At 27.4% G+C, this 12,470-nt stretch overlaps 1 protein-coding gene across 2 annotated transcripts; it reads left to right on the top strand.

The window, feature by feature from the left end:
- The first annotated feature begins 3,427 nt into the window (after nt 1-3,427).
- LOC129958085 (uncharacterized) lies at nt 3,428-12,003 on the top strand. 2 transcript variants are annotated; one of them, XM_056070271.1, is made up of 4 exons: nt 3,428-3,589; nt 7,027-7,095; nt 7,710-7,780; nt 9,169-12,003. In XM_056070271.1, coding segments are annotated over exons 2-4 (984 nt in total). In that variant the 5' UTR covers nt 3,428-3,589; nt 7,027-7,093; the 3' UTR covers nt 10,080-12,003. The 2 variants fall into 2 exon arrangements, with proteins under 2 accessions (XP_055926246.1, XP_055926244.1); XM_056070269.1 differs by having other exon boundaries at nt 7,706-7,780; nt 9,169-12,002.
- Nucleotides 12,004-12,470: the final 467 nt, after the last annotated feature.

Raw genomic sequence — 12,470 nt, 5'->3', positions numbered from 1 at the left:
GCTCAATATAGCTAATCTCTTTTACAATATCAGTTTACTTCAGCTTTAATCTTCAACAATGTGTATAAAATTAACATTTTTTAAAGAGATCAAATCATGACCTTCGTATCTGCTGAAAATTATTCCCAATTTTTATTAATGTTTTCCTTCTCATTATACAACAAATTTTAACATTACTTCTAATGACTCTACCTAATTATTTTTTGAAAGATGTTATTCTATAATTTATCTGTATAGAAATGACTAAATAATTCCTTATTCAAATCTTTGAAAATCAAATATATTTTTAATTTGATGTTGTTCTTTTTATGATTTATAGAAAATGACATACATTTATGGCTCATATCAGTGTACTTCTTTCCTAGTGGTTTTATGTGCTCATTATCTGATTACAATATGTATATGTATTAGAGAAATAAAGACACATGTAGAAGAATTTTGTATTAAGAATCAGCATTAATGTTGCATTTTAAAGCACCTTTATTGACACTTCCTTGTAATTCTTGTAGAAGAATTTTGAATTAATAATCAGCATCAATATTACATTTTAAAGTGCCTTTAATGGCATTTTGTTTTAATGCTTGTAGAAGCTGTAACTTCAGAATTTTCTTTTTTAATTCGTATAATAAGTTACTTTTCGAGTCAGATTTGAATAAAACAGATTTTTGTATACAGAAGTCCTTTTTTAATTTTGCATATTTTAAGATATTATAAGAAGTGTGTAAAAAACAAAGAAAAGAGATTAATTGGGATTTGAAAATTTTCGAATTTTAAAAACAAGTGTAGATAATAACTTATCTGAGTTAATTCAAATGCAAATGATGCAAATATAAAATTTAAAAAAAGAAGTTTTTATTTAAAAAATTCATTAACTTAACTGACAGTTTAATGTAACCTATTAGAATAATATTTAAGATTATTTCAAGAAAAATTTTTTTGTGAAAAATTCTTTTACTTTTTTGAAACATTTCAATTCGGATCATCTTTCATCATATTTTAAATATAGAAAGAGATTCCTTGTTTAAATACACATGATTCTGAGTTGAAAAATTTGACAATTAAACAAAGGAAATTATGCTGACTTAACAGTATTTAGTTAGATAGTTGTGCTCATAGGTTTATGATTTCAGAAAGTAACGATTGTCATGAAGATATGAATAATTAAAAACATCATTGGAAATTAATATAATAAAGTGACAGATATTATTCAAGTATTAGTAGAAACTTAACAATAAAATATAAAAAAATTACAATAATTCATTGTTTACAAAAAGTTTTAGATATGAGGTATAAATGAGCTTCTTCACTTCCACAATAATAATATACTATACAAATTTATTGTATGAATATTTATTTTGGTGAAACAGCTGTTGGTCTTCAATATTCATATACAATTTTCACTGACTTTTGTTTATAATTTGAATCTTCTGATTTGCATTATATATTCTGAATGTATATATTCTTCTAATATGTATATATTCTGACATTTATATCTATAAATTTTTTTAACGATTATATATGTAAAAATTTAATATTTTGATAATTAATAAGCATATTTTTTTTCTGCTTTGAGAAAAGAAAGAAAAAGAAATGTTATTTTGAAAACTACTGAAAATTTAGACAGCTAATACATATTTAAATATTGACACCAAAAGTAATATTACTATTTTTTTCAAATATGACATATTGTGGAAATATAATACATATTGCTAAAATAATACATATTGGAAGTATAATACGTATTGGAAGCTTATACATATTGTGGAAGTTTAAAACTTATTTGTTTTCAAATAAATGCTGAAAGTCAAATAAAGAGAAATTTGTAATATACGTTATAAACTTCTTACAAACAATTATATGGGATTGTCAGAGATATCACTGCTTTTAATTGCAATTAAAATAGCCTTTGGAAATTTAAATGTTTTGTGTAAATGAAAATAATTTACTAATATGAAAGTCATAATACTTTGTAAGCAAGAATTTATACACTACATCCCCCCCCCCTCTTTATTATATTAAAAATTCAGGATACTAATTCATTGCTCATTAAAATGCATTCTAACAAAATAAACATTTTAAACAAAAATGTTATAAACATTGTGTGAATTCCTTGCCAAAGACAAGGAAGTTGCTGTGTTTTAACAATTTGTATGATTATAATTCATTACAATATATATTAAAGAACATGGAAAGATCATAAAAAGGAACAAAGATCAATATTATGATTTGCTGGTAATACCATTCAACTAATAAAATTTTGATGTTAACAAATCAAAAAAAAAAAAAATGCCATATTTTGTAAAAAATGCTGAGGTCTGAAAAAAAATCTACCAAGCTTCAAATTTTTAACTAGTTTATAATTGATAAATGAATAAAGTTATGCTTTTTTTTTTTTTTTTACTTGTTCAAATATTCGTCACATTTCTCAGAAATATAATTTACAGTTAATGATAATTTACTCGAAATACAAATTTTGTTAAATTCATTGTTTAGAAGAAACTACAGTGAATTCTTCACTTTCAAAATCAGTTTGCAGCAGTTTGTTATTTGTATTGTTTATGTATATATTCTATTATTATATATAAAATATTTCCATATGTAAATGAACTCAATTTGGTTAATCTGCATTTCTTTTAGAGATTTAATTTTCAGATAGACCTTTTGTAAAAGTTCAATTCATTTGAAAACTATTCGAAAAGCAGCTAATATGCATATTCTTAATTCAAAAGACAGCAAATGCTCAAATGTTTAGTTACATAATACAGTGGTAATTTAAAATATGCTTGCTTAACAATGTATATTCAGAGAAACGATCCCACGAAAAGCTTAATAATATCATGTAAGAAAATCGATGAGTTTATCACTAGACAACATCACATTGTTTTCTCGCTTGATCGTCCCACATTTCTCATACACATCTCGGAAAGAAACAAAATAACAATAAAAACATGAAAAAGAGTCAACCATCAGCTGATAATCATGTGATATATCTGGACCAATGAAAATCCATTTCTGGCTGAAAAAGGCAGAAAAAGCTGCCTTGATGCTTAGTCGTAAAATTAACGTTCGTGAATACCAATGATCATTGGTTGATGATTTGTCGTTGATCATGGGTTGAACGATCCGATGTTTAGCAACCGGTTTGGTGAATACGGAACTTGCATACCAATGATCATTGGTTGATGACCTTCCGTTCAGTTCTTTTTGACTATGTTCTGTCACGTGACTATAATAAATCATGAGTATAATCAATTAGTTATTACAAATACAAAGTAATTTTTTTTTAATTACAGCAAATAATTATTCATAATTATTTATTAGCCAGTTATTAAATGCTTAAGTCCGTTTGATAAAATATATATTAATTGATGTGTGCTACCTCGAAACTAAATTAGAGAAATTTTGCCTCCTCCTGGCGGATGATTTTTCCGCCGCTTCTCTATTTCAGATTCTCTCTCAGATTCAACTTGCAATCTGTTTGTTAGAATTGGAAACATTTTGAAACATTCCACATTTGTTATTCATTAAACTTTTAATAGTAATATTAAAAATAAATTAGCTAGGGCTCTGAATATTGCAGCAGATAAAAGTAAGTGAAATAAGAAGTTTATAAAGTAGATTTTAAATTCATATTGAAATCTGGCTATCATTGTTTATGCTACAGTGAAATGTGAAAAATGAAGAAACTGAATTGTTGGTTGTAATGTGTTATGAAAACGCTTAAGTGCTGGAATTTTTTAATCATTCGTATTAACCAAAAAGAATGATTTGTTTATGGGTTATATATTTCTTTTCGTTCATCAATTAAAATAATATGCGAAAAATTCATACTTTTATTTATGCTAAAAATATTTCAGTGAGTATAACACCACTTTTTTGTTTTTAGCATTATTTTTATAGCATATTTTTTATCAATTTCATTATATATAAATCATCTCAAGGGAAATTTCAGCCTATTCTTGCCCTTAACTAAAAATTCTTGTCAGAGAAATTCTTTATTGTTCTTTTTCTCTATTTAAAAATTTACTGAATTTTATATTTCTTATTCGTATCTTATACTTCTTTTTCTCAACTTGCTATACGAACTTAGCATTGTTAAGATATCAAATGCTATTTCATTATTTCCCAATCTATTTTTTGCAAGATGTATTTTGAAAGTGAAATCAAAGACTGTTGAATGAAGTATTTCATTGAATTTCTGTAGAATGTTCCATGAAATCGCATAATCAACTGTCTTTCTTATCAGTTTTCAGGTCACCAGTCATTTTTTTAATTAAAAATAAACATGCAAACTACAAATCTTCTGTGCTGTTTTCTAGCTTGTCTTATTTTGAATGCTTTGCATGTTTTAGCAGTTTGCTGTAAACATGGAATATCGTAAAGAATGCCTATCTACAGCATGCGACATAAACTTATCTCCTTTTAATTTATGTTTAAAAAACATGAAATTATTTTATTCAAAATATTAAGAAATGCACACTTACAAAGTACCTACATGTGTTATTCTTAGTTATCAGATTTCTTAAATTAATTAAATTCGATTTATTTTTCTTTCCAGTACAATGGTTTTCATTCTTATCTACTTAATAGTAGGAATTATTTTTCCTTGAATTTTTTGATGCATTAAATATTACTTAGTATGCTAAGAAGAAATAATTTGTTGTATGCTTTTTAGTTTATTTTTATCTTGAGGTAGTGGCTTATTATTTGTTCCTTGTTTTGTTTATGTTTGTTAAATTATGTAATTTACTTTTCTTGTTGTGCAAGTTAAATATTGATGTATTCAACAATTAACCTGTGTCTTGCATCCCCTTCTTTTTAAATATTTAAAATTATTTAGCATTATAAAACTTTTAGATATATTTTTAAATAATAAAATGCGCATTATTTTTAAAATTTTAGAAATAAGTTGTGTTGAAATATATAAGATAGAATGCTAAAAAGGATTCCTTTTTTGAAGAAATTTATTACAATGAGTAGTGTCTGTACATTAAAAGCTTTCTTGTAATTATTTTTCTCTTAGGTAGAATAATTAAACACTTGTAATAGCATTGTATTGCAATATTTAATGTCTGTATAAGGTGGGGGGGATCTAAATATTTAAACATATTGTAAAACATGGAAAACAGATAGAGAAAAAAAAAAAACACTTCATTTAATATCTATGAGCGAGCAGAGGAAGATGTTATATCTGAACAGTACCATCACAACCAGTGCATGCATAGTTTTATGGATTTTGCCTTTGATCTTCATATGCAGTAAGCTAATTCAAGTTCATTCGTAGCATCAAATTTTCCAAATTTATTTTTGAAGCATTGAAATGTCTTGGGAAAAAAAAGTCAACACTTGTCTCGCATGTTCTATGACAAAAAGACAACTTGTGATAAGACCCCATTATATTTCTATGAATTATTCTAATAAAGAATTCAAAATGTATTTAAATTATTTATGCTTTTCAGTTAACATTTGATATTAAAACATGTAAAGTAAATTTTATTTTGAAAATATATTTTATGTAACTAATATTATTTGAATTTATTCAACATTTTTGAATTATTTAAATGCAAAAACTGAAATGAAAGAAATATCATTTGGTTTAGTTATTTCACTTTTACAAGAGAAAATTGAAGCTTATATGAACATTATAGTCCTTCTGGAATTGAAGTAATATTGAAAATTACAAAATTATTTAATTTTTAAAAATTGTACAATTTCCTGAAAAATGCGGAATAAATATGTATTTAAGTGTAGCTGTAATTTTGTGCTTATGAACGTTTTGCTGGAAAGGAAAAGAAAGGAAATGTCGAAAAAAGTTTAATCCTATTTAGTTTTTTACTTGTAGAATTATATATATAAATATAACCTTTATATATATATATATATATATATATATATATATATATATATATATAAACTTTGTTTGTTAGCTTTTTCTATGGTTACATTAGCATTCTACAACAGTTTTTCATTTATAATCATGTTTTGGGTGAAAATTTTTACGATGTCAAGAAATGGAATATAAGGATGCGAATTAAGGTGCTAGATAGTGATAATTAAAATACAAATTCAGTTTAAAATAGACATCTAGCTACAAGGAAATTTTTTATATATATAGATAATACTGAAAGAATTGTAAGAAAAAGATTTTGTAAAATTTTTGGTGGCCCTGATATTGCAACCCCACTTCGCATCCCAACCCCTTGCTTAAGAAATTTTAACCATGGTCATGAAAATTGCTATTATAAGAGACAGCAGGGAAAAACAGATTAGAAAGTAAGTTGACATTGTGATGTACAGTACGTGTAATTATAGTTACATAAAAGAATGATATTTTATTTGTTTTGATATGAAGTCAGTGCATGTAAGTTCGATGTAAAAGAAACCTTGCAAAGGAAGAATTAAACTAAGTGGTCCATCCTAAAGTAATTATGTTTAATGATTTCTTGCTGACAGCTATAAATAAGAAAATGAATTATGAACATAATGTTTTCAAAGATTTTTTTAAAAAATTGATCTACTGACAGGTGATAGAAAAAAGTATTTTTTGTGTTATGGAAGTTTCTGTTTTGTAATAACTTAGTGTTTCGTCGATTTTTTTTTCTTTCTATGACTGTTATAAAATTCTACTTACTGTTTCATTTATAATGATACTTTTCATGAAATTTTTTACGACGTTAAGAAATGGAATATAAGCATGAGAGTTAAGGTGCTTGTTAGTGATATATTAAATAGAAATTCAGTTTAAAATAGATAGATATCTAGCTGCAAGGAACTAATTTTTTTTTAATCGGTAAATCTTAAAGAACTGCAAAAACAAAATTATGTAAAATATTTGATGTCCCTTATAGTGCAGCCCCAATTTGCAACACAATTTCCGATTTTAGAGATTTAAACTCTGATCATGAAAATTTCTATTACGTAAAACATTAGACAAAAAGAAAAAAAGTTTAGAAAATATGATGACATTAGAATCTAATGTAAGTGTAATTAGGATTACATGAAAGAATTTTTTTCTTCTTTCTTTAGGTATGTACTGAGATTTGGAGGGAAAAGAATCTTTCAACAGAAGAATGAAACGAAGTGGTCCATCCATATGTAATTATATTCTTGTTATTTTTGCTAACAGCTATGAATAAGAAAATGAATTATGTACATATCAAAGGTTTTATTAAATGATATACACTGTCAGGTGTTGGGAAAAAAAGTATTGGTATGCCTTATACTTCGTTACCAATTGGAAATTTCTGTTTCAAAATAACTTAGTGCTTTGTTGGGTTTTTTCTATGATTTCATTAAAGTGCTACATCACTATTTCATTTATAATCATGTTTATGGTCAAGTAAAAAGTTTTTTGTTGTATGAAATTAGAAAATGAGGCATGACATTTTAGATACTAGCTTGTGAGATACAAAATATAAATTCATTTTTCAAATATTCAGGCATTTAGCTATACTGAAATAATTATTTATTCATTATCATTAATACTGAAAAGACTTCAAGATGAAGATTCTGTACAACTTTTGGTTACTCTAATTTTGCAATCCCAAGTGGCATCCTAACTCCAGGTTTAAGAAATTTTAACGATGGTCATGAAAACTGCTAAACAGCAGGGACAAAAAGTTAAAAAATTAAGTTGACATTGTAATGTACAGTACATGTAAATACAATTACATAAAAAATTGATTTTTTTTTTTATTTTGTTTAGATAGGTTTGAGAGGGTGAAGAGGGACGAGTGCCCAACTTGTGGACAAACAGTTCAAGGAAGTGGTGCATGCAAAAGTAATTATGTTTTCATGATTGTTTTTCTAACAGCTATGAATAAGAAAATGTAGTATGTACATATCTCTGATTTTTTAAATAGATATACCTGCCAGGTGTTAGGAAAAAAAGTATTGGCATCCCTTACACTTTGTTATCAATAGAAATTTCTGTTATGAAATAATTTTGTGCTTTGTCTGTTCTCTCTCTCTCTCTCTGATTTCATTAAAGTACTACATAACCGTTTCATTTATAATCATGTTTATGGTCAAGAAAAAAAAATTTTGTTCAATGAAATTAGAAAATGAGGTAAGACATTTAAGATACTAGCTAGTGGGATACAAAATATAAATTCATTTTTCAAATATTCAGGCATCTAGCTATACTGAAATAATTAGTTATTTGTTCATTATCATTAATACTAAAAAGACTGCAAGATGAAGATTCTGTATAATTTTTGGCAACTATAATGTTGCAATCCCATTTGGCATCCCAACCCCTGGTTTTAGAAATTTAAACCATGGTTAAGAAAATTGCTATTATTAAGAAAAAGCAGGGAAGAAAAGATTAGAAAATAAGTTGACTTTGTGATGTACAGTACATGTAATTAAAATTTCATTGAGGAATGATTTTTTTTTTTTCAGTTTTGTTTATATATGAAGCCAATGAATCAAATTTACAAGAAAATTTCATTTAATCAAAAAGAAATTCAACAAAGTGGTCCATCCGAATGTAATTATATTCTTGTGATTTATTTATTTTTTGCTAACAATTATGAATAAGAAAATGAATTATGTACATATCGAAGATTTTATTAAATGATATAAACTGCCAGGTGTTGGAAAAAAAGTATTGGTATGCCTTACACTTTGTTACCAATTAGAAATTTCTGTTTCAAAATAACTTAGTGCTTTGTTGGGTTTTTTCTATGATTACATTAAAGTATTTCATCACTGTTTCATTTATAATAATGTTTATGGTCAAGAAAAACATTTTTTTTCCCAATGAAATTAGAAAATGAAGTATGACATTTAAGATACTAGTTAGTGGGATTCAAAATATTAATTCAGTTTTAAAATATTTTGTTATCTAGCTATACTGAAATAATTTATTTTATTTTTCTATCGTTGATTCTGAAGAAACTGCAAGTTGAAGATTCTGTGCAGTTTTTGTCGACTGTAATGTTGCAATCCCAATTGGTATCCCAACCCCTTGTTTAAGAAATTTAAACCATGGTCAAGAAAATTGCTATTATTAAAAGACAGCAGGCAAGAAAAGAGTTAACATTTTTGTGTACTGTACATTTAATTATAATAACATAAAAGAATGTTTTTTTTTAACCCAAGTGGAGAATACCTGAAGGTAGCACTTTTGATGAATTCGTGACTTTTTATTTTCCCCCTTTCTAGGTGAAGAAAGCTCTGAAAGTGAATACATAGAAAGCTCTGAAAGTGAAGGGAGCTTACAATACAGAGAAAGCTCTGAAAATGAAGGGAACTTGCAATACATAGAAAACTCTGAAAGTGAAGGGAGCTTACAATACATAGAAAGCTCTGAAAGTGAAGGGAGCTTACAATACATAGAAAGCTCTGAAAGTGAAGGGAGCTTACAATACTCTGAAGATTTATTGAAAGCAGAACGCGCTAGAAAAGAGGCAGAAGCAAAACGCGCTAGAAAAGAGGCAGAAGCAGAACGCGCTGTAAAAGAGGCAGCTAGAAAAGAGGCAGAAGCAGAACGCGCTAGAAAAGAGGCAGAAGCAGAACGCGCTAGAAAAGAGGCAGAAGCAAAACGCTCTTGGAAAAAGACAGTAGCAGAACGCGCTAGAAAAAAGGCGGAAGCAAGACGTGCTAAAGAAGATTTCGTAGCAGAACGCTCTAGAAAAAAGGCAGAAGCAGAACGCGCTAGAAGAAATGCGGAAGCAAAACGTGCTAGAGAAGAGGCGGAAGCAGAACGCGCTAGAGAAGAGGCGGAAGCAGAACGCGCTAGAGAAGAGGCGGAAGCAGAACGCGCTAGAGAAGAGGCGGAGGCAGAACGCGCTAGAGAAGAGGCGGAGGCAGAACGTGCTAGAGAAGAGGCGGAGGCAGAACGCTCTAGAGAAGAGGCGGAACGCGCTAGAGAAGAGGCAGAACGCGCTAAAGCTGAGCGTCTTTATACTCTCTTTCGTTTTTGGAAAATTAAATTTCAAGTAGCAGAGAAAGAAAAAATTGAAAATTTGAAAGAAAGAATGCAAGTTCTGAAAAAGAAGCAGAGACGTCCGAAACGTTTGAGACAGGGAGCACGTACAAGCCCAGTCCTCACACGGTCGAGAAGCTTTGCATAACTTTATAATTAGCTGAAAATTTAGGCTATGTTTTTTTTTTTTTTTTTTTTTTTGTTTTTTTTAATGTCCTGTGAATATGCAGTATTTTAAGAAAATCAAATGAAAGAACAGTCTTTGTGTTTGCAGTGAACTCACATTGGTAACCATTTAATCAATATACATTGTGTGTCAGATATGGACATTGTTGGAAAATTTATAAAATCTGTAACTGTAAAATGAGGACTTAAATCCTCAATATCCTCGGTTGTGTGCATTGCTCCCTACCTCCACCCATCCTTGTGCATATCACTGTCTCAAAGTTGTCAGGAAACTGTGTAATTATCGAGCTTGCTGACTATCATCTCAGATTTGTACATTCATTTATATTCAACAATTTCGATTAGAGTGTTTTAGCTGGAACTGTTAGTTGTGTTACAAAATTTTTGTGTTTAGCTGTTATAGTGTTACAAAATCTTTCAAAACAACCTCTTGTATCAATATCCTCTGTTGTATACATTTCCCCCACCTCCACCCATCTTGGCATTTATCACTGTGTCTCAATGTTGTCAAGAAACTGTGTAATTGTAAAGCATGCTGACTATTGTCTCAGATTTGTACATTCACTTATATTCAATAATTTCAAATTTGTTGTTTTAATTGAAGCCAGAGGATATTCAACTGTTTTCAAAGACTTCTTTCAGTTTCTTAAAAATAGAACAAAGTTATTATCCTGATAATAAGCTTGTTTCATTTGTTAAATGAAATTTATACCACCAATGAGAATTTTTCTTGAATTTTAAATGTAACTTCTTTTTTTGACATAACAATTTTTATCTCATTTTATTTTTTACTTTTCAATATGTTAATTTAATTCTATTTAATATAATATAACTTTTAATTACATTTTTATCGTCACTAAAACAAATGATGGATGTATTTCAAAAGCTATATTGTTTTTCATTGATATTTCAGACCATTATAATTTCAATTTTTTACTGACTATTGAATAAGAATTTTTAATATTTTCCTTTCCTCTGTTGTTTTTTGCAAGCAGAATATTCATTGTTATTTTGCTGCATCTATTGTCTTCTAAATGCTCCATTCACCCAAATTTTATTCTAATTTATAACAATTTTGTGAGAAATTTCTAGACTTCACTCTTAATAATGAAGAACTTAACAATAATAATAAAATCTCTGAACTTTTTAGTTGATATTTTTATTAAATCCTCTGTGATTTTAAGCTTAGTTAATTTCTCACATTTGCACAATTGTTTTTCTAATATTGTGAAGACAAGGCATACATGACAGGTATTATGACATACGTTTGTTCTTTAAAAGATCTGCTTCTTTTTATTGCAATATAAATTGTATTATTCTACGATGCATATTTATCGATAAATTAGGCTTGAAATAATTTCTCTTCACAATTCCTTTGAATTCAAGTTTTTTAGAAATACGGTAAACATAACAGTTGGTTATCAGAAAAATATTTCACCGCACTTATTTTAATTTCCTGTCTTTGATGATGCTGAAGCCTTATTTGCTATTAATAAAAATATTTTCCATGAATGGAGATTCAAATTTTTTACTTAACACATTCTTTATGTTGTTTAAAATGTCAAATTGTGTTCATAATTTTATGGGGATCAATATATGTGATCATCTGATATTTACATAAGAGCATTTTATTTTTTAATATATTGTCTCTGAAACATTGCAAATTTATTCATGTCTGCTTTTTGTAGTTTTCATTTTTGGCATGGTTTTGTACATTTTAATGAAAGTGCCATTTTTATTCTTTGCTCTGTCAATTGTTTGCATATGTGTAATTTTTAAGATTGTGAGAATCATTTTGTAATTTTTAAAATTTGATATAATCAGAATGTATATTATAATGTTTAACTGTAGTTTCTTTTCTGTACCTGCTGAATTAGTAGATTTAATTAATAAAAAAAATACGAAGAAGTATGGAATTAGTTTTTATTTTTAAGTTTAGCTTTTAATAGATGTGTTTATTGCACAAAATATTACTAAATGCTCCACATTTTATAGAAAATTTTATATATAATTAATATTAGTATAAATTCAACACCCAGTTTTTATATTCAATATTAATTTCGAATTTAATAACTATTTCAGTTATAATGAATAATTACTTGTAATAATTAATTATTTGTATGATAACGAGACAGAATATTCTGCTGAAATGAAAAACAATAATGAAAAAATTAAGAACTTGTTCTGGAAACAAATTTTCACATTATTCGAATCTCGTAAGAATATAATAGTCAAAACGAATTAAAATAATGAATTCATTATTAAATTAGATTATTGATATTCTCACATTTTTACGGTTTAGTGGATACATCTTTGGCTAAGGATCATTAGTTTGACGGTTCTACCCAGAGCC

This window comes from Argiope bruennichi, chromosome X1 (assembly GCF_947563725.1).
Source record: "Argiope bruennichi chromosome X1, qqArgBrue1.1, whole genome shotgun sequence".
NCBI lineage: Eukaryota > Metazoa > Arthropoda > Arachnida > Araneae > Araneidae > Argiope > Argiope bruennichi.
The sequence above is the reverse complement of the archived record's forward strand: the minus strand, read 5'-3'. Positions and strand labels throughout refer to the sequence as shown.

Bases quoted from the DNA above. Each gene is read 5' to 3' on its own strand.
- LOC129958085 (XM_056070269.1), top strand. From the start codon at position 7,071: ATGAAACGAAGTGGTCCATCCATAT. The intron at 7,096-7,705 runs GTAATTATATTC...TATTTTGTTTAG, and splicing joins ACGAAGTGGTCCATCCATAT to ATAGGTTTGAGAGGGTGAAG. The intron at 7,781-9,168 runs GTAATTATGTTT...CCCCCTTTCTAG, and splicing joins AGGAAGTGGTGCATGCAAAA to GTGAAGAAAGCTCTGAAAGT.